Genomic DNA, 21,501 nt, shown 5'->3' with positions numbered 1-21,501 from the left:
CATCACCAAAAATAAGACATCGGGAGCCGTTAATAAAAGCTTCTAGACACGTTCATGGAATTCTGAAGATATAATTAATATGAAGAGTTGACACTGTAGAAATTAAGATCAATATTGTCATTGGCGTAATGTCACAAAATAACATGGTATACACCAATGGCTTGGTCAGTCCTCCTCTGTTTTTACTTAGGACAGTAATTGTTTTAGTAATGGATTTAAGATCCATCAATTCCTTACTAAGTATAGATTTTAAAAGAAATAAGATTTTCTTCAAAGTGATCATTTACAGTACGATAAGGTTTATCAAAAACCAATCCATCAAATTGTCCTCATTTCTGACAAATTCAAATCTTTTATTTGAAATTCTATGTGTTTTTGGTTCAAATTCAAAAATTTATTTGAAATTCTATGTGTTCTTGGTATCTTGAAGATACTTTTGTAAACAAAGTTCGTCACCACCAAAATTTAAGAATGCTGCAGTTAAGTGCTTCTGATGAAAATATTGTAAGAAAGTTAACATGAAAATGATATGACAAAGAGGAATATCATCTGTAAATTTTGGCTATGAAAATAGCTTTTAAGAATTTGGAGAGCAGCCAATGCTTTGTGACAAAACAATGTAAAAGATGGCACATCAGGGGAAGATAACTCAGCATGACAACTGGTTTTGAGATAAACAAGGAATGCTGGGAGATAATTGTACAGTAAGAGGATGATCTCAGTGGGGATGTCCTATGCTTATGTCCTTTCTATCTTGTTATGACTATCTTGTCAAATAATTTTGGGGCAAAAAAGGGGAAGTTGATGTGAAAAAAATATCAGACAATATTTACTGTCAGTTTTGGATTACAACCTACTGTTAATTAATTATATATCTTTATAGAATTTAAACTTAAAGGAAAAAGTGAGTTTCATTCAACTTTTAAGCAATTCTTTAAAGACAGAAATTCATGATAAGTCTTTGAAGCTTATCAAATGTTTACCAGAACAAGAAACTTTGTTTTACTTCAATTACAAGGGATAATTGAAGCGAGGTCTGCTTGCTTGACCAGATACTGTACAAATAAATATCCACAACAAAACTGCCATCTTGATAAGAATCATGATTCTGATTATTATCAGACAAGATTAATTAATCGTGTATTATGTCAACAATTTGGTTGGATGGCTTTGATGTCATGCTACATGTGACCGTCTGCTTTGATATCTGGTAATTCCATCAGTGACATACCATGTGACCATATAAGGCAATGTCATTGGACAGTCCTTGATGTCATACAAGTACTCCCCACTGGTAATCATAATATACTAATGGATCAGCACACAAATGATAAAGTCTCTTATTTATATGTAACTTATTTGATAAATAAAAGCTTTTGATGTTTGTTTTTGTGCAGTTTACTGTCAGTATATGTATACATGTCATCTTGGAAGATTAGGGACTGGCAATGCACTCATTATAAACAGTTATCTCTGAACAGTAGTGGTGGAAGTTAATCATGCTTATCTAAATGGTGTCTTTGAAGAGGTAAATGCCAAGAATGAGGAAAGACAACATAAATTATCTACATGATATCAGGTTAAAAATGTACAAAGTTCACCCATTCTCTTCACATTATATTATCCATGAAATAAAAACATGTCAAAACAAAAGCTACTGTACATGTGAATTCTAAAAAGTTTGCAATGGCTACTTTTCTTGCAACTTTTTGCATTTTTAAAATTGAAGAATAGACAACATGTAGCATACATGTATTATAAAGAGTGTCTGAGAAGAAAAAAATAAAAAAGAATTGATTCAATTGTTCAATTTTTAAAAACGATTTTTGTGGGCTGTTATCCATCCCAAATTATTAAAAGTAATTTTTCGGTATAAATTGACAGCCAAAATGATGACAGTAGCTAACAATTCCATTTAAAGCAAAATTTCACTTGCAATGGACAAAATAATAACATTAGAACTCCCCTGATAATTCTGCGACATCAAGAATCATTAGTACAAAGTATTATCAGTGGACATTAAAATAGTCCAAACTGTAATAACAGATATTGTAGCTGTAGTTTTTGTCCCGCGACACGACTATTGTAAACATAGTTAATGACGACCAATAGTGATAGAACACTTATCCATTGTTGCTTTATCTCTGTTTGATCAATGTCTACAGTGCTTTGACAACATTTTACTTTTATTCTTACAACTAACAGGATTATTTTTTATAGAGGCAATTTATAAAACAACTTTTCCGTAAAAGTGTCTCCGATTCTCACCACCAATAATCAACATTGTATTTTTCTCAGAATTGTCGCTTGTTGTGACAAGTATTTGTCGTAGTTTATCAATAGGATAAGATTAATGAGCCCATCTCCCACCTTTTTACACTTTTAACCCCACTCCTACAAACACAGTCATGTTTATTTTGTATTGCCAGAAATTATATTCACAATTTTTATTTAGACAATTAATTAACTTTGCCTTTTATGAGTTATCTCCCTTCAGATATAAAGAAAAATTGTACATCAACCTTCTTTACATGGAAAAATAATTATCAATCAAAATTTAATATGATTTTTTTAAAGGATTTTTGTTCACTTGAATCCTTTAATGTATAATATGATAAAATTATGTACTTAATTGATTTTAACTACCAGAATTATTAGGAAATAATATAAGGGATTGTTTCCCCTGATTTTTCTTTATGCATCATCTTTTCAACAAGACAAAGTTTTTCTTGTAGAAAAAATAAACAAAAAATTTATAATACTGGCTCTATTTATTCATAGATCTGATGCCTTGAACTGAAAAAAAAAACATGTTATTAAAGACTCTTACAAGAGACAATGTTTTGGTTTTTTTGTCCATCAAAAGCTTGACTTATTTCAGGATGAATGAATCTGATAATAAACGTGTGTTATTTCTATTAATAATAACCTATATGTTACCTCCAAACTTAATGAGCAGGGGATTAGTTTATTTCGCCCAGCAAATTAACAATCAGCATTATACAAAACATACTGGAGGAAAAAAAAACATTATTTGTCACTGATCTTTCTCGGTAGGAAGTATATACATTTGTACAAATGTTTCCTGCGTTCAAGATTAGGATGGGTAGCCTCATTTTGATAAAATATAATTACATGGTTCATCATTTGATATAAGCTACGACTGACACAGTGGATGTATGATAAAGGCGACTTTGAATTCGCGTGATTTAAGACAGTATTTTGGTATATCGGCCTGTTATCTATAAATATGTGAAGCTCATCAGCAGGTTCATTCTAATTTACAATAAGTACCCTCAAACAATTTGCACTTGACATGATAGCCAATGCCAGAATTTGAGCAATCGTCACACTGAGAGAAAAAAATAGCTTGCTTTACCAGATGATGTTCCGATATATGGTTTTTATACACAATTAGGAATGCAAGGCAACAAATTCAAGGTTTTATAGAAAATCTTGGTTGTATTTCTTGGTTGACATTTCGGCTTTGCCTTCGAAAGTGAATGATAATAAAATATTAAACACATGATACGCTTTAAAGCACAAATTTGGCAAATATTTGTACTGCCTTAAAGAGTTTCTACAATCTTTATTCTGTTAGGAACAAATACTCTTCAGATGTATCCAGTGGAAATATCATTGCAGAATATTTCTTCCACTATGAACTTATATTATAAAATAAATTTCAGTTCATGACGTATGCAGGTTCATTGAAAATTTAGATAGTTTTGTATGAAAATTGTGAACAGCTTTTATAAGGAATTATAATCACTGATTTTTGAATATCCACCCTTCATATAAAAAAACTAAAAAAACTTTATTCTAAAAACTGGCCACTTTCAGAATTTGTAACACCAGTTTCCTCTCACAAAATTTGTTACAAGGTTCCTCTCAAATAATTCTTCTAAGACATAGATCAATCGTATTCATTAGAAGATGTCAGAAAATCATCAGGTATCACTTTCATAGATGGCAATTATGTCAGTCTATTTGATAATAGTGTTTCTAAGAGACATGAAATTAACATATTTTAGAAATAGACATTTAATTACTGATACACTTAGATCATGAGTGGGACTGATTTTCAGCTGTCATTTATAGCAATTATTCACACAAATGGAAGATGAAAATCATGGGAAAAAACAAAAATGTAAATCATGGGAATAAAACAAATATGAAAATCAAGGGGTGGAAATGAAAATGAAAATCAGGGGGAAAATTTACTTGGTTGTTAATTTTCAAATTGTTCTCCATGTGTTTAACTTTGGTTCATATGATTTTTGAATCCCTGAGTATGATAGTTGTCAACTAAAAAAATGATGGTCAAAGGATACTGCCACTGTTTCAATGCTTGATAAGGTGGTCTTTGACTGTTATCTGCTCTTTAGTTAGGTTGTTGTCTCTGAGTTTTACATATTACCCATTTCAATTCTCAATTTTATACAATAGGGAAAAGGTACTTTAGTTTTATGGCAAAAAGAATGCAAATTTGCTCTTTCTACAATATTTTTATTTTTATTTTCAGCACTAGATAAATTAGGATACAGACACATATACAACTTAGGAATGTCGGTAGAAGTGGTACAACCCAATGTTGTCTTTGACATAGCCAGCTTACTGTTATACGGAGCTACAGCTACACCAGTCCGACTGAAGATCTTACTAGACAGACTATTTAGTGTGTTACAACATGATGAAGTCCTTCAGGTTTTACAGAGCTTTGGTTGGTCATATGAAGACTATGCAAGAGGATACATCTTACAGGTAAAAAAAGTAATATTTCTTTTTGTTTAATAAGGAGATGTGGTATGATTGCCAATGATACAACTATCCACCATTCTGAGAGTTTAAATGATGCGGAGCTATTTACTAGTTGCAAATGAATGTAAGCAACTAAAGCTTTATCCATATTTTTCTTTCAGAGAGAGTACCGTTGCTTTAGAATCATTGTAGCTTTAGAAGAAACCTCAATTCTTTACTTTACTTTACACCTATAATTTTGAATGTGTCTTTTTTTCTTGAAATCATAAATGGTTATTATTTTTCCATTGTATCAAATTTACCACAAGTCAATATAAATGTATATTATACTACCTACTTTTTTGTATTGAATTTCACAAATCTTTTATAAATTGTTTATTAATTTTTGTAACTGACAAATTACCACGTTTTTTCTGTTTTTATTTCTTGAAATAGCTTTTGTTTTGCCAAAAAAATAAACTAGACAACAACATAAGTTTAAGAGGCGTGAAAATTGGCAAGGATATAATAAATATGAGACAATAGTGTGCGATCTAACTGTGATCAATTCTTAGAGCTTTGTTTTTTGACACTTTTATTTTCTACCACAGGAGTGACTTTTGATAAATTGAAGCACATGAATCAGCAATCACTTTGGCAGTTGCTCAAATTTTACGAAAAAGCAACTAATTCTGTGTGATATTTTGTCAAATGTATTTTTTGGATTTTGCAGCTTACATTTAGTACCCTGAACAAAGCCAAAATTTAATGACAAAACACAACTTTTACATTAAATTCTAAATATAAACTATTTTAATGGGACATCTGTAAGGCATATGCGACCATTTGATAATAATTTCTGCAGGTAAATAGATAGTAGAGAGATTGATCCTAACAAATGCCACGTGTATATGTCATTTGTAATTATGTCTGCTAATAGGTTTTCTTGAAAATGAGTTCTGTTAAAATCGGAAACTGGTATAAACGTAATTGTGCCTCCTTTGATGCGGAAGTTTAAGGTGTTACATCTTGCAGAGTAACATTAACGAAGAATGCTAATGATGAAAAAGTTACCACAAAATTTTATACCTCATGTCTTGAAATATTGTTCACCAAAATTTATTAAATAGTTGTAAAGACAATGTTTATTTTGAAAATCGGTTACTTATTTAAAACCTATCAGAACTTCTTATTTTACTTTCTTTGCTAAAAATGGATGAACCTCATGTATAAGACTAATAAATAATAGTTTATCATAAGATTTGAGAAACAAACTTGTTATATTAATGTTTATATATTCAAATGTAGATAAATGATATACATAAAACAAAGCTAATTTATTTCTTCTGCAATCATCAAAGTTTTTACAAATGTTTCCTATAAAATGTTTTATAACTTCCATCTCTGTACAATATGTTTTTGGGTAGTTAGTCTTTTGATCCATAGACACATGGTCAGAAACTAAATTGTCATAGCAACATTCATCAAAGATATTCAGTATGTCATCATTTTTGAGAGGGGGGGTGACATACATATGGTATGTGGGATATAAGGGATAAAGAAACTGAGGATGTGGGATTAAGTCTGTAAAAAAGTGGAATTTGGTAAAAAAAAAAGATTTTTTTTTAACAGGATTTTGGAAATGAGTACCCCTGTGTCACCCCCTGAAATTCTTCCTGCAGGTCCTCAATAAATGTATTGGTAGTAGCACACAGTTCTGTCTATCATCATAATCTCATTAAACTGACAACAGAAAGACAGGCCACATGCCTTCCACGATTTCTGGGTCATTATTGGCACACTTACAAATACCTTTGTCATAAACACAAATGTTTAAAGTTTGGGGAAGATGTTGCAGGTTTCAGTCAAAATGTTATAGATTGTTTTCTTTGTTCTATTCCAGTTTATTTCTGCTGAAGGGTGGATGTGTTTTTTCTGAGGGCTGAATATTTTTAATCTTCTTGAATCTTCTTTCAGAACTTTGATGTTTTCCTGTCAAGTCTTTTGAAGATCGATGTCTCATTGATAAGAACACTACATCTCATCATAAATAGATTAATAATGTATATATCTAAGTATTATCACACTTTAAGATAATGTAGCTAATTTAATGCACCAGATGTGCAATTCAAAAAAAAAATTGCTATTTTTTTGGCTAAAGTCAGTCTTAGTACAAAATCAAATCCAGTGGCAGATCCCAAACCATTTCTTTAAAAAGGGGGAGGATCTAGTCATGCTTCAGTGATTCCCTATATAATCAACAAAAATTTCCAACAAAAGGTGGGGCAAGGGCTCCCGCTGTATCTGCCTTTGAAATCAATGTTTAGAAACTATGTGAAATTTGTTTTTAGAACAAAGAAATAACTTCTGATATATATGCATCAGACTTGAATGATATACACAAACTGTAATAATAAATTATAAAGAATGAAAAAGCTAACGGATGACGGTTTGGTTAGTGTCCAAAAATTTACTTTTTGAATCGCTTTTTATTTATTTATACACAATTGAATGACATAAGTATGGCAAAAATTGTCAATATTCTCAAGTTTTGACATTGCAGAAATGATATCAAAACTCATCTTCAAAATAATAGATAAGACATAAAGATCTATAAACATTAAACTAAGACAGCCTGCAGTGCAGAAATATCAGAAAAAGTTTCTCCTCAAAGAAAATTTATCAACTTTTAGAATAGGCACATTAAATTGTCCTATTGAAGTACCTATCTATCTGTGGTATCATCATTTGGCAGAGAGTCAGAATCACCAAAACGTTTGACGTCAATCTGAATCACACCACATGCCATCTTTTAAAACCTGTCAATGATTTTGAAGAAAATTGGATGATTTTTAGGATAGTGTTTACGAAGTCATATCCTGTCTTCTTCTGTATACACCTACGGCTGAAAATCTGTCTAAATAATCCTTCTGTGAGCACTCAGACACAAAACAGCACTTACATACAATATCATAGTCACTAGTTTTCACAGTTTAATCAGAATGGTGGGTTGTAATGGTAATTGAAATAAGTAATTTGACATTGTTTTAAACCTTTTTTACTCAAATGAATGCATCTCTTCCTAATTTTATAGGTGGGTTTCTATCTTTCTTTTTAGATAATTTTCTTCTACACATTATGATTCAAAAGAAAAGCTACCAAATGATATGTAATTTTTGTATAATTCATCTTCAAGTCACCAAATAGAAATTTGATAATTGATTGATAATGTTTTGTTTATAATAATTAATATGTTTTTAACATTTGATGAAATAAACCATTTTTAGTAAACTGTAGTGTCGACTGTTTTCATTTATCACAAAGGTTTTCTGTTTTTCTGTAGTTAAGATACCTCATTCAATATTTTCCCTTAAGTTTACAAATGGGACATCGACTGTTTTTGTTCCAATAGAATAATTAACTCTATCATACAATAATGTCCCATAGATTGAATTATTAAATTAAAAAGACATCATTAATTATATGTTATTGATGTCTCTTGTGGACCATTATGTTTGTTTCTAGACATCTCTTCTTGTCAGATCTTTTTTGTTCATCTTTTATACAATATCCAGAAAACTCACTTGTGACCTGGATTATGATGTGGTATAATGATGTATCATGGGATACAATTTTGACCAGAAACAGGATGATTCTAAAGAACATGTCACTGTAAATATTGGAAATATGTACATTTTATTTACATCAAATATTGTCATGGAATGTTATTTTTCTGTTTGTAGTTTCTCCGTAGATTTAGAAGTTCGTCACAAACTTGGTCAAAACTCAGAACAAAATGTCACAGAAAGAAGATAACAAGAAATTTATAAAGATATGCAGGTTCCTTCAACTCTGATATTTTGAAATAACTAGGATTGTTAATTTTTCTGCCAAAGGTTGTGGTTCTCTCTTGGCATTCTGGCTTCCTCTACCAATAAAAACTGACTGCTACAATATAGCCAACAATGCTGAAAATGACATTAAACACAATCAATCAATCATTCTAATGCAACAACGTTTGTAACGTTCATTTTGATTGGATAACGTCACTTTCTTACATGGCATCAATTGACAATTGATGTTATGGGACGTATGCGCAAGCGCAGACGGCATTTGACAGATTTTAAATACATGTTTTAACGTTGTTATCTGTCAGTTTCATTAGAATGGAGATAACAATATTGTATTTTAAGCTCCGACGGCATCAATTTGGGATTTGATGGTCGCAAATACCCGTTTACTGTCTCCGCTAACGCGTCGCCAGTAAACTTAATTTGCGACCATCAAATCCCCAATTGATGCCGTCGGAGCTTAAAATACAATACAGTTATCTCCTAAATCTAAATTCATTTGATTTAAAGATGTCTGGAATTTGATTATAGTAAGCCCTATTTGACAACATGCTTTTTGTAATTGGAGATTTCTTAAATTTCTCTGAACCAAAATTCTCATGTAAGGATTTGTTTTTTATAGAATTTTTGATTTTTTTATACAGATTTAATCTTTAGGATTACAATAGTGACTTTGGGCATGGTAAATACATTGTATAAATCTCTGTGATTGTTTATTTTCCTGTTCTCACACAAAAACCACATGAACTACTTGTTGTTAAGAGTTATAATTTAGTACTGATATAGTTGATTAATTATATGACAGAACTATTGAGTAGTAGTAATTTGGAAGTACTATTTCTGATAGTTTTTATGACAGACATTGCAGAGACCCTCGTAACGTTATGTAATCTATGAAATGCTATAGTACTGTTTGCTTGTGGTTTTCTCGTTATTCTTAATTAGCCTTTACGTCCTCATATTTCATTGTAAACAAGAAAAAACACATGACTGTCTTTTTGTCTAAAGCACATTTGGGAAGAGGGTTAATTAGATAATTGCAGCTTTAGAATTTTTTGTCCGGAAGCATTCATCAGCACATGCTAATAATAAATCAAGTGTCCTGCCTTAGTGAACAAATGCTCAAATAATTGTCGTTGATGGTACGCAGATGGGGGAGAAGTGTTCCCTCTTTGGTTGATGATTAGGTATAAGTATCTTTGATTGTCAAGTTCTTTCCGGTAGTTGTTTCTCACGGTTTCATTCTTTTAATTTTTCCGTGTCTTCTTTTTAATTTATTACAAACAGATAGTGATTTTTTTGTATTTTTGGCAAGAATTTTCCTCTCTCATCGCCTTTGATCTACATCTGTCTCGGAACTATTTATTACGAGCAAACGTTCTTTCTTCTCTATATAATGGGAGATAATGCACATTTAATTGATAAAATATAAGTAAAGTTCACTTTTACATTAAGTTTTAACAGAAGTGATTTTATGTTTTTGTCTTTTAACATGAAGGACGGTCTTGTATTTTATGTTTAAGTAGAAACCATTTTACAAGCAGTCTTTTCCTTTTTTTTGCTTTAGAGTACATGCAGGTGTCTCGAAATATTTTCTTTGAAATTTTCTGTGATCTGAAAATATTCAAATGTTTTTGTACACCCACATAGCTATGCTTGATCATATGGTAAGAAATACTTACCCACAACAAATATTTGCAGGGAACAGGGAATAAGTAGCAGTTCTCATATTTTATTTTATATGCATCCCTTTTTTTTTGGGGGGGGGGGGGCTGAAGTGTTCAGAAAACATATGGAAGGGTTGACTTTTAAAATTTGAAAATCAAAATGTGGAAAGATTTTTATTGAATTGATTTCCATTTTGTTTTCACAAATTTATGCACCTCAGCCATAGCCTCTGTGAATATAAGTTCTGCATTTGTAAGATGACAGATTTACATTCAGCAAATCAGTGATTGTTATTTCAAGAGAAGTTTAAGACCACCTGGATTAGTAATTTTATTTTTTAATTTAAAGATTATTTTCTTAGATAAGTAAAACAAATTTAAATTTGAATCATATTTTCAAATAATTTGCAATAAAGCATTTGATTCAAAGTTAATAAATATATAATTGAAAATAAATAAAATTTGAATTGAAAGGGTATAGAGTGTATAACTACTGGCTTTTACTCCAATAAAGGACGAGTCTGAATCGTTTAATTCATTAGCGCTGTGACATTAGGATTTTGGAAAATGAACAAAAAGTGATTATAAGATGATAATATCGGTATGGTCTCTAATTGTAGACATTCTTTCAGGTGATTTGCCATTATCTTTTTGTGATGGTTTTTGGCGAAGTGTAACACGGTAAATTGATAATAACCAAGCACATATTTACTGGGTGATAATTTAGAAAATGCAAAACATCAGAGTCTGCTTGATTTATAATCATTTCCTACAATAATTAGCTAAATTTTTGATGCATGTGCAGAAGAAAAAAATCATTCAAAAGCGTCCCGTTTACATGTGTTGTTTATTGATTCCTAATCATAAAACTGAATATTTTGTGGTGCTTTTATTATGAAAATGTGACGTTATATATTAAAAAAAATAAGATATTTGGAGGTCTCTTATTATTCGTAAATATATGTTTCTATATAACACAATGTTCATTACGGTTTATGGGGGATTAAATTTAGTGCATTTACAAGTGAAATCTTTTCATTAATTTGTTAAGAAGTATCACCTTGCCTGACATAAAAGATCTGTTTTAGCTTTAATGCCTTTCATCCATCAGTTGCAGATGACTTACAGAAAGCATATTGACGGTTTTTATCAATGGAAAAAATAATGAGCCTCACAAAATTTTAGTATGTGCATTATTCAGAATTAATGAATAACAAATTTAAAGTTACTCATGGTTGTGTTGAACTCTTGGTAGCCTTGATTTGTGTCCTAGAAGTTTTAAAAGTAGCTATTTTTTTTACAGTTTGTGGAACATTATTTCTATGGTCAGCAATTCTCAAAAAAATATCATAAGGACCTAAAGAGCTATGGTTCTGCAGCTTATGTGAAATTATAAGTTAATTTCAACAAACAATGTTTAATATCCCTATTTATGCAGAAAATAATGCAAAGGCAAATCTAACCATAAACTAGCAATTGACAAATAATAGAACCCAACACAAAAATTGGTTAAATTTTAAGGTAATATTAACGAACTTTGCCTAGCACTGAAAAATTTCTGCATGTCAATCAAAGAAATAATTTATTTGATCTTAAGAAGAAGAAAAAAAAGGAATGATTTGATTTGATTTTAAAAGAAGACTGCTCGTAGACATGACATTCTGACGACCAACTGTGGTATTTCTTAATTATTGCTTTGTCCCATGTGAGACAAGGGTAGCATGACTTCATGTAAAATTGATTAGAAAAAAAACACCCAGTAATCAATTTCTCCTATAGACACATCAAACAGTAATTTTCTGTTTCAAGAAATGGTTTAGTTTCTTGAAACTAAGATACTGACTTATAAATTTGAGTTTTATTCAGTTTTCTACGACAAAGAGGAGGTATGATAAATAAGGGCCATTATTTAAGTTCAATATTAAAAAAAAAAAATCTTCAAAGTTTAGATTTAAATTATGTTAATTTATTCATAAAGGAATAGGTAGGTTACTCGAGGTCTAGGCACACAAATGTCATTTGTAATGTCATAAGTATGTCAGAAATTGACAGACAAAAAAAATTAACCAAAACTGCCATTTTCTATATTATTTTAAATTTGCAACTAAAAGAAAGGATATTTTATTGGAAATGTAGATAGATAGATAGATATTTGGAATAAATGAAAATAAGTTTTGTCATCAATTTAGTTTGAAAAAGGAATGATAAACAATAATACCAACAACTTATTTTCATAATATGTTATAATATATTAGAATTGATTATAATACAAAGAATTTAGTATTTAAATATTGTTTAGACTTAATGTTTTACTATTACAAACTTTGAATTAATCAGAAAATATATAACATTTTTATATGCTTTATAATATACAGTGGGCATGTAATTTTCCAAGTTAGCTGACTAACTTCTGACTGACAACGATCTAATATGGTCGCTGTGAGAGTTTTACTAAATAAGCCGTATAATTCTAAATTGATACCAAACACTGCAGACATTTATGGTTATTCCAGTGTACCCATGTCATGTTCAACAGAATTAATTCATTGTCAATTGCATTGCAATAAAACTCTAGACTGTCCTCAGTGGAGCAACTCACTTGATCTGTTGAATAAAATATTAACGAATGTCAGCATGTTTGGAATAAACTGGACACCTCTCGTCTTAATCGCTGCATTGGGAAATGACATTTTATGACGAAAATACGCCATCAAGGTGTCAGAAATTAGTTTACCAATATTATGAGGATACATTAAATAATATTTGCATCAACGTGTGGGACATCATTTTATTTGACAAGAAAAAAATTGCTGTAATTTGATTGTTTCTTTCATGATCGTTGAATGATTTAACTTTATGGTCCAGTTGGGAGAATTTGTATTATAGTAACGATAATAAGTAGTCTAAATAAGCAAATGCCATCACGTAACATTATAACACGATTACTACTGGGATTATAACCGATAAATATGAGACTCTATGTGGATAGGTCAACGAAAATTACAGTGTTCAGCAAAAAAACATTATAGGCAATAAAAAGATATAATTTTTTGTCCTTCATGCTATTAGGTTAATAGATACTTAATATGTTTAATGATGAATAAGCTTCCGTTTAAAATGATCAGCTTACATATAGAATGTATGTCTAAAGGTTTTCAATTTTTGTTTAAATTATAAGGTTATATGTTTTTAGATCAAATACTGGAGTACAATTCTACAAAAAGTTGAAATACTTGATATTTGATACATAACTGGTACTGTTTCTTATAAATACAAATTTGACAAGTTAATATATATTTAAAAGATTTTAATATGAATTTTGAAAGGATTAACCATATTTGTGAAGGGCATTATTTTAAGTATCAATTGGCATACAAGGTAACGATACTCTGTTTTAGACCAATTAAACAGCACTATTTTAATCCATTTTTCTCTTTTTCAGGATACTAATGGGAAAGTCCTAGATAAATGGTCCATTGCCTCACGAGAAGAGGAACATATTATGTTGCAGCAGTTTTTACGATTTGGAGAAACAAAATCTATAGCACAAGAAATTATTCTTCAAGACACAAAAGAACAACAGGATTTATTTAAGATGCAATCAACCAGAGCCGAATCTGAAATCAAGAAATTCATCGAAAGAAGCAATCATTCTGTTCATAACTACATGAGAGGTCTTGAGCCTCGTCATCTGTTTGGAAATCGACTTCCCTTTGTGCCAATTGGAAGCCGTCTTATGACTCCTCCATCACTTTTAAACTTTTCTCCACCTTTGAGTAACGATGTCAGAAGTCATGTGACCTCTGGAGTTCCATCATCAAGTCCTGTCACGTCATCACCATTAGGCAGACTACAGACCATGCAGCCATTCGATTACCACAGGGAACAAAGTAGTCCTGCCCTCAGCCCAGGCATACCTGAGAAACATAATCCAGAATCATATTCAAGTGATAGTCCTAAAAATATGAGTTTGACACCAACATCATCGAAATCAGATACACCACCATACACACCTCAGATATCGGAAAGTGACGGCACACCAGTCAAATCATCAGCTCTGATGTCATTACCCATCATGCAACCTGGAGATCTGGGTAGTAGTAGAGCTCTTGACTTTTCTTCACCAAGGGATCATGGGAACAGTTTAATGTATGAAGACCACAATGCCAAACATTTAAGAAAATCGCACAATCCAGTCAAAAGACAATGGACTCCATCAGCTAGCTTTGGTACTTCTTTCATTGGACCTAACGGTAAAAAGCGGGTATTATGTACAGCGTGTAATAAGACTTTCTGTGATAAAGGTGCACTGAAGATTCACTACAGTGCAGTGCACTTGAAGGAGATGCACAAATGTAGCGTTGATGGATGTAACATGATGTTTAGTTCCAGAAGGAGTCGTAACAGACACAGTGCTAATCCTAATCCTAAATTACATATGCCGCAGAAAAGAGTCAAGTTACCTGAAGGGGCCAGTATTATTGATGAGGACTCTTGCATGTCGCCAAATATGGTAGCAAGTCCACCAAGTATGGTTGGTTTGCCTACAAGCTTGTCAGATCCAAGTATTGTTTCACAGTTTGACACACATGAGCTTGCTCGTGCTAATCATGCTCTGTTCTATTCTGCTTTAAATGCACAGATGTCCGTGTTTCCATCACCAGAGAAACGATACCGATTGGATGACGATATGCCCAAAGACCTAAGTCTTGTTGACAGGAAAGATTCAGACTTCAAGTCAGAACGTGATGACTCCCCTCACCACCGATCAAATCGTCGTAAAAATATGGTACCAACTCGTCTAACACAGCCCTCTAGTATGCCTGATATGAGTGATGACAATTCTGATGATGAACATGTGAAAGAGGATGGAAAAGAAGACATGAATGGTGAACAATACCTTAGCCTTCATCAAAGGTATCAAATGGATAACGATAGTTTAGCTGAAAAACATTATTTAAAGCGTAAATTAGTCGTGGATACCAGTGACGATAATGACATTGAATTGGGTGAAATAAGGCGAGACTACAGAAGTCATGAACTACCTAATGGACATGCACAGAAGGAGTATCCAAAAATAGCTTCCCTTTTGTCAAAATCCTGTAATGATGAAGTTATTGATTACTCTAAAAAGGTTCCTTTAAATCATGATGAGGATTCACTTTCAAGTGACCATAGTGCTTTGTCTGAATCTAAGTCATCTTTTACAAATTTAGAAACTGGGCAAAAAATATCCTCTTCTGATGATTCTGTTGGAGAATTACCTTTCAGTAAGGAAAATCCAGAAACTTGTGTCATGTGTAATGAAAACTTTCAAAGTATGGAAGAAGTACGCTCTCATCTTCAAAACTTACATTTCAAATCTATGCATTTTTGTTCTGTAAATGGATGCAATGCATTTTTCAAATCTAAACGAAATCAGGAGAGACATAGCGCTGACTGTGAAAAGTTGAGACAAAGCCTACAGGATGATGACAATGATCAATCAGAGGAACGTCAAGAAATAAATATTGAAAAAACAGAGAGTTCTGTTGACAAATATGCCAAAACGAATGGGAACAAACATTACGATAGTTCTGATGGGGATGACGAAGATTCAGATGATGAAATTGACAAGAAAAATGAAAACAACAACTTCGACAATGAAACTGAAAAAGACGAAATTGCCATCCATAAAAATGGTATAAATGTCCATTGTCATGTCTGTCAATCAAAATTTAAGGATAATTTAGCTTTGAAAGAACATTTTGAAATCAATCATCCAAAAGAAATGTTTCACTGTACAATTAAAGGATGTGAAAAGATTTTTTCAACCCGCAAAAGTCGAAATCGTCATAGTCAGAATGGAAACCTACATCATCATCTCCCGGAAACAAAAAGCTGAAATGATTCATAATAGAAAAGTGCTGAAGAATATGTATGCAATAAACTTGGATATGTGCTGTCAATATGCAAATGTTAAATGTTTTAGTATTATTTAATTTCCTTAATTTATAACAAAGTTGTTGATATTGTGAAGTTAATTAGTACATAGATCCAATAGTCTGTTTATGGGGATTTATTTGTAACCTTTTTAAAATTTGTTCTTTAAAAACAAAGCAAATTTGGTTAATTTATTTTTCATTTTATTACTTCACAGGTCAAAGGGAGCTAACTCTATTCAGACCTTTCCCACAATTGCCAAATATTTATGCACTATTTGTATAATATTAATCTATGCATTTTAATTGTTGTGTTATGTTGTTATACCATAGAGTACTGTGGTAGTTAATCAGATCTCCAGAGCTGTGTACATTTCTTGTATTTATTGTTTCATTTTGTTGCAAATAATATTTAATTTTCATTTTTTTCATTTTTGATAAATATGCAAAATATCTAATGGATAATGATCTTTGTCAAACAAAAAAACCAAATAAAATATCTGTGAAAACTGATTTGAACAACAAAGTGATTGTTGATATTCAAGTTATTAGGGAGACCAAATCATTCTTTGTGTAAAGATCAGAGCTGAATATACAAAATGCAATCTACCTTTCATTGTTTTGTTTCAGTTTAGATTTCCGTCCACAACTATTTGTTTGTTTGTTGTCAGTTTATTTTGACAACGAAAATTTCTTTTATGATCATTGAGATTTATTTTAAATTATATTATTGATAAAAAAAGGAATAATTTGTTGATATCAATGTTATATGTGAATGGATTCACTAAATGTCTTCTGCGTTAATTTTTGTTTACTTTTTTCCTTTATTTAAGTATAATTTGAAGGATAATAATCACATCCTCAAATTGAAAAAAACAATTTCAAATCTATGCAGGTCTTAATAAATCATTATTAATTGGAGGTTTCAAAATCTAATGCATCCTGGGTAATATTTTCAAAAGTGTATACCAAGCTGTTGTGATTGGTTTAAAACAATCTAAACAATGAACATTTTACCAATGACCAAAACATAATTTCAATTTTGGTGTATGAACAATGAGATTACCCATAATCCTTTAGATTCTGAAAAGGTGAATTAAAAACAATTATTTAGAATAAATATTAAATCCTGCATGGTTGTTTAGTATTGTTTCATGTGTTGTGATGAATATTTTAGCTCAGGAAGTTTTTTTAAGTTGTGAGTAGATTTTTGTTTTGCTGTTAGAGATTATAAAAGTTGGTTTTATGACAATCCCTTTTTTCTAGTCAAATAATTTTCAGACAATTGAATGTCTTGTAATTATATTATAACAAAAGTTAAATTATTCAAAGGTATTAAGACACATGTATATTATTTATGTTACATTCATTATTTTATTTGTATTATTTATACACATGCATTTATATGTATCAGTATTCTATGCATGCTTTCATCATGTTCATAATTGCATTACATCAACAACAAAAATTCATATTTGTGTTATATTTGAAACTACATGTATATCTAAACATATTTTTTTCTAGTACTCTCTGAACAACAAAATTCACCTGATCATTTGTTAATATTTTTATTTAAATTGTATTTCAAAATCCATATTTTGCTTTTTTTTTCAATACAACAAAAAAAAACTACGTTTGTCGAATTTTGGATGAACTCTATATCTTTCTTTTTTCTACATAATCTCTTTTAGTATAGTAGTAAACGTTTAGTACTAGTTATATTCTTGAGAGCTTGATAAATGACATTGTAGTAGTATTTTATTTGACAATTTAGAAGAAAAATAAAATATTTTTAAAGTTAAGTGTAACCAAAGGCTAGGGTATATACAACCTGTTGTTTAGTGAAAGGTTTCCTTATAATACAGCAATTATTTATATGAGGGGGGATAGGATGGGTCCTTATCCCGAAATCCCTGGCTTAAAAAACGAAATCCTGAGGTCCAGAATTTAAATAAAGTAAATCCTGACATCCTGAAATCCGAAAAAAAGAATTCCTGGAACCCGAAAGGGTCAATCCCGAAATCCCGAGCTTAAAAACACCTGATCCCGGAGTCCAGATAAAGGTCCTATTCCCCCTCTTATATGTATGAAAAGGAAACAAGTTATACATATTATATTATGTTTTTGGGGTGCTGTCTCATTGACATATACCCAACATCTCCTTCTATTAATATCTTTTTTTTCAATTGTAGAATAATTTCTTCAATTTAAGTTTAAAATTTATTTATTTTTTTCTCATTTCAAATTTTATGATTACAATATACTAATGATTCAATCAAACTTCATAATACATTGAGGAAATTGAATGTTAGTATATCATCTACTAACTCTATCAACTTAGCTTGTGTTCTTTTCATATTAAATTATATTTATAATTTTCATCCATGCATTTGTAAATAAGCTTTTGATGTTGAAATAGTCAATTCTAAAAATTAGACAGACATTCTATGGCCAAAGAGGAGATAACTCTTTTGAATCTCAAAATCTTGGTTATTTCAATTCTTAACTAAAATTCACAATTGTTTTTGTTTTTCATTTCTTTGCCTATTTATACTTAAAGATTTAACGAGCTATATCTGAAATTGTAATTGCAACATTCTTTTAAAGTTTTAATCTTTCAAATTGGTTTTTTTTTAAGTTTCTAAAGAGTTGTCTTTTCTTTGCCTTCAGAAAAGTTCTGTCTAGAGTTCACTTTAAACCTATGCAAGTAAAATGTAGATATAGATAGAGATATTTTTAATCAGAATTCTAGCAACTATGCTAAAATATGTGTATCAAAGCAATAATTCTTTATAATATGCATGCAAAATTTATTTATATGTTTTACAGGGATATGAATTATCAATTTATGCAGAAGTTTCCCATGATGCAAATATCATTGTTTAAAGTATTATTTGTTTATATATATGTAGACTAGTTTTTTGAAAGGCAACAGAGATTGAATTTTACTTCAAATACCTCAATATCCAAAAGAAAGTATATTTGTTTAAAGGAGCATGATTACTGACGATATTTTCTATCTTTCTAATTTAAAAGAAAAGAATAAAATAGCGATATTTTTCTTATGTAAATTTATGCAAGCAGTCATCTTACAACACATGGTTTTTTAATGTACTGGATATATTTATTATTTGAAAAGGTTTTCTTAGACTTAGACTTTCGAAGAAAAACAAAAAAATAAAAAAAGGAGAAAAAAATATTTTTGGGGTCAGAATATTGTTATGCAAAACTCTGTAGACATTTTGTATTATTTCTTGTTACATCTGTCATATATGTATGCAAATTGATAAGAATTTATCCCTTAACATTTGGTGCAAGCTTTTTGTTCACTTAAACTCTAAAACGAAAAACATTAATAGCTTATCTGATAGGTGTTGGTGTTTTGTAAATAAATTAAAAAAAACCTTCATGCCATCTTTCCCCTAAACATGTAACAGTTCAGTCTCTGTTGTCAAGTTTTTCAATGATTTAATACCATTACACATTAAATCCTGCCAGTCAAGTTGCCAAATTGTTGATATTTTTTTTTTAATTTAGTGTGTACAAAGTACGTACCTGTGATATACCGTTTTATTTTCTATGCCAAAAAAAATAGATACAGTTAGTCAACATCGAACATGCAAACAATCTTAGTTTTAGTTCACATTTATACCAATAATTTCAAAGATAAATTATGCATTGTGGACCGATTGGCTGTTAATTTTTTTAGTTGCAAATGAAAGAAGCATATGTCAATCAAAGTTAAAACTTTATACATAATTTTTATTCAGCATCATATTTTTTTGTCCATTTCACATTGTTAATATTGATAGTAGTACAAATATTGTTTATCTTTAAAATATCAATAATCCATGTTTATATAATTTATTGTTATTTTCACATCTAAGCTTCACTATGCACATTTTATAAACAAAGCATAATAATATCTGAAATGGCAGTCTCAAATTCTCAATTCATTTGATGAAATGCAATTGTGTACTAAATGTATCAGTGTTTAGAGGCTATTTTTGTAGCCATTTAGAGGCTATTTTAGTAGCCATTCACTCAAGCATCTAGTCAATGTCTTAGTTTTGTTTTGTGAACTCATTGGTTGTTGAATATTTTTAAATTTATTATTTATTATACTGAAGACCAGTTTTGTATCAGTATTAGCATAGAATAAAGTTCTTTTGTAGCAGAAATGTTGTTTGATTATATGCCAATATTTTACTATAAAATAGACAGTTTTCCAGGATGTTAAATGAGTTGGAGTAATTTCCTTTGGTATCTACGGGAATTTCTCGTTACATTGAAGACCTGTTGGTGACCTTCTGCTGTTGTTTTATCTATGGTTGGGTTGTTGTCTCTTTGATACATTCCCCATTTCCATTCTCAATTTTATTTTATTGAAAGCAAAGTGGTTGATTGTGCAGTATCATGTATAAACATGCAGCCCCTTTTCAATACGATGCCTCCTGTTGGGAGAGTGCCCAGCTCTCTGCAATTTTCATGTTAGATAACACTCTCAACTCTTTGATGCATTATAATCCCTGTAAGTGGCCTGTTGCAAGGTGACATTCTGCCCTGATCCAATATATATAAGAATAAGAAGATGTGGTATGAGTGATAATGAGACAACTCTCCAAAAGAGACCAAATGACACAAAAATTTAAACAACTTTTTGTCACTGTACGGCCTTTTACAATGAAATCCGTACTGCATAGCTATAAAAGACTCTGAAATGACAAATAAAAGAACCCAAATAAAATGAGAAAACTAACAGCCTGATTTCTGTACAAAATAATGAGCAACAAAAACAAATATGATATACAACAACAAATAGCAATATAAAAAAGACGATATGGTATGATTGCCGATGAGACAAATATCCACAAAAGATCAAAATGATACAGACATTAACAACTATATGTCACCGTACAACCTTCAACAATGGGCAAAGCCCATAAGGCATAGTTAGCTATAACAGCTATAACAACCACTGAATTACAGGCTCCTGACTTAGGACAGGCACATACACAATACCCTATTTGTCTTGTCATTTCTATGAAGCTGTTACAATGGATGGCCTGTTGTAAAGGTAACACATGGTCCAGCTGACCTTATTTAGTACATGTTTAGGCATAGTATTGGACAGACCATAACATCACCCAAGTCCTGAAAAAAAGCTGACAATAAAAGGAAACCATGGACCAGATAGCTTGAGTTGGAATGGACACAATATTATTAAACAGACCATACCAACATCTAGCTTCTGATCAATATACATACAATATAGGCAGACCATGGTCCAGCATGATAGCCTGACTTGGCATGGACACAATA

At 30.8% G+C, this 21,501-nt stretch overlaps 1 protein-coding gene across 4 annotated transcripts in view; it reads left to right on the top strand.

Moving 5' to 3' along the window:
* The window catches only part of LOC134715780 (zinc finger protein basonuclin-1-like), a 48,353-nt gene extending 27,993 nt beyond the window's left edge, over positions 1-20,360 (top strand). For 3 of the 4 annotated variants that reach the window (XM_063578218.1, XM_063578219.1, XM_063578221.1), the window contains 2 exons: positions 4,526-4,773; positions 13,701-20,360. In XM_063578218.1, the coding sequence (XP_063434288.1) occupies positions 4,526-4,773; positions 13,701-16,142 (2,690 nt within the window). In that variant the 3' untranslated portion in view covers positions 16,143-20,360. The remainder of the gene's footprint in view (positions 1-4,525; positions 4,774-13,700) is intronic. The other variant, XM_063578220.1, reaches the window with a different exon arrangement.
* The last annotated feature ends 1,141 nt before the right edge of the window (positions 20,361-21,501 follow it).

This window comes from Mytilus trossulus, chromosome 4, assembly GCF_036588685.1.
Source record: "Mytilus trossulus isolate FHL-02 chromosome 4, PNRI_Mtr1.1.1.hap1, whole genome shotgun sequence".
In the NCBI taxonomy this organism is placed as follows: Eukaryota; Metazoa; Mollusca; class Bivalvia; order Mytilida; family Mytilidae; genus Mytilus; species Mytilus trossulus.
This window is presented reverse-complemented; position numbering and strand designations above follow the sequence as displayed.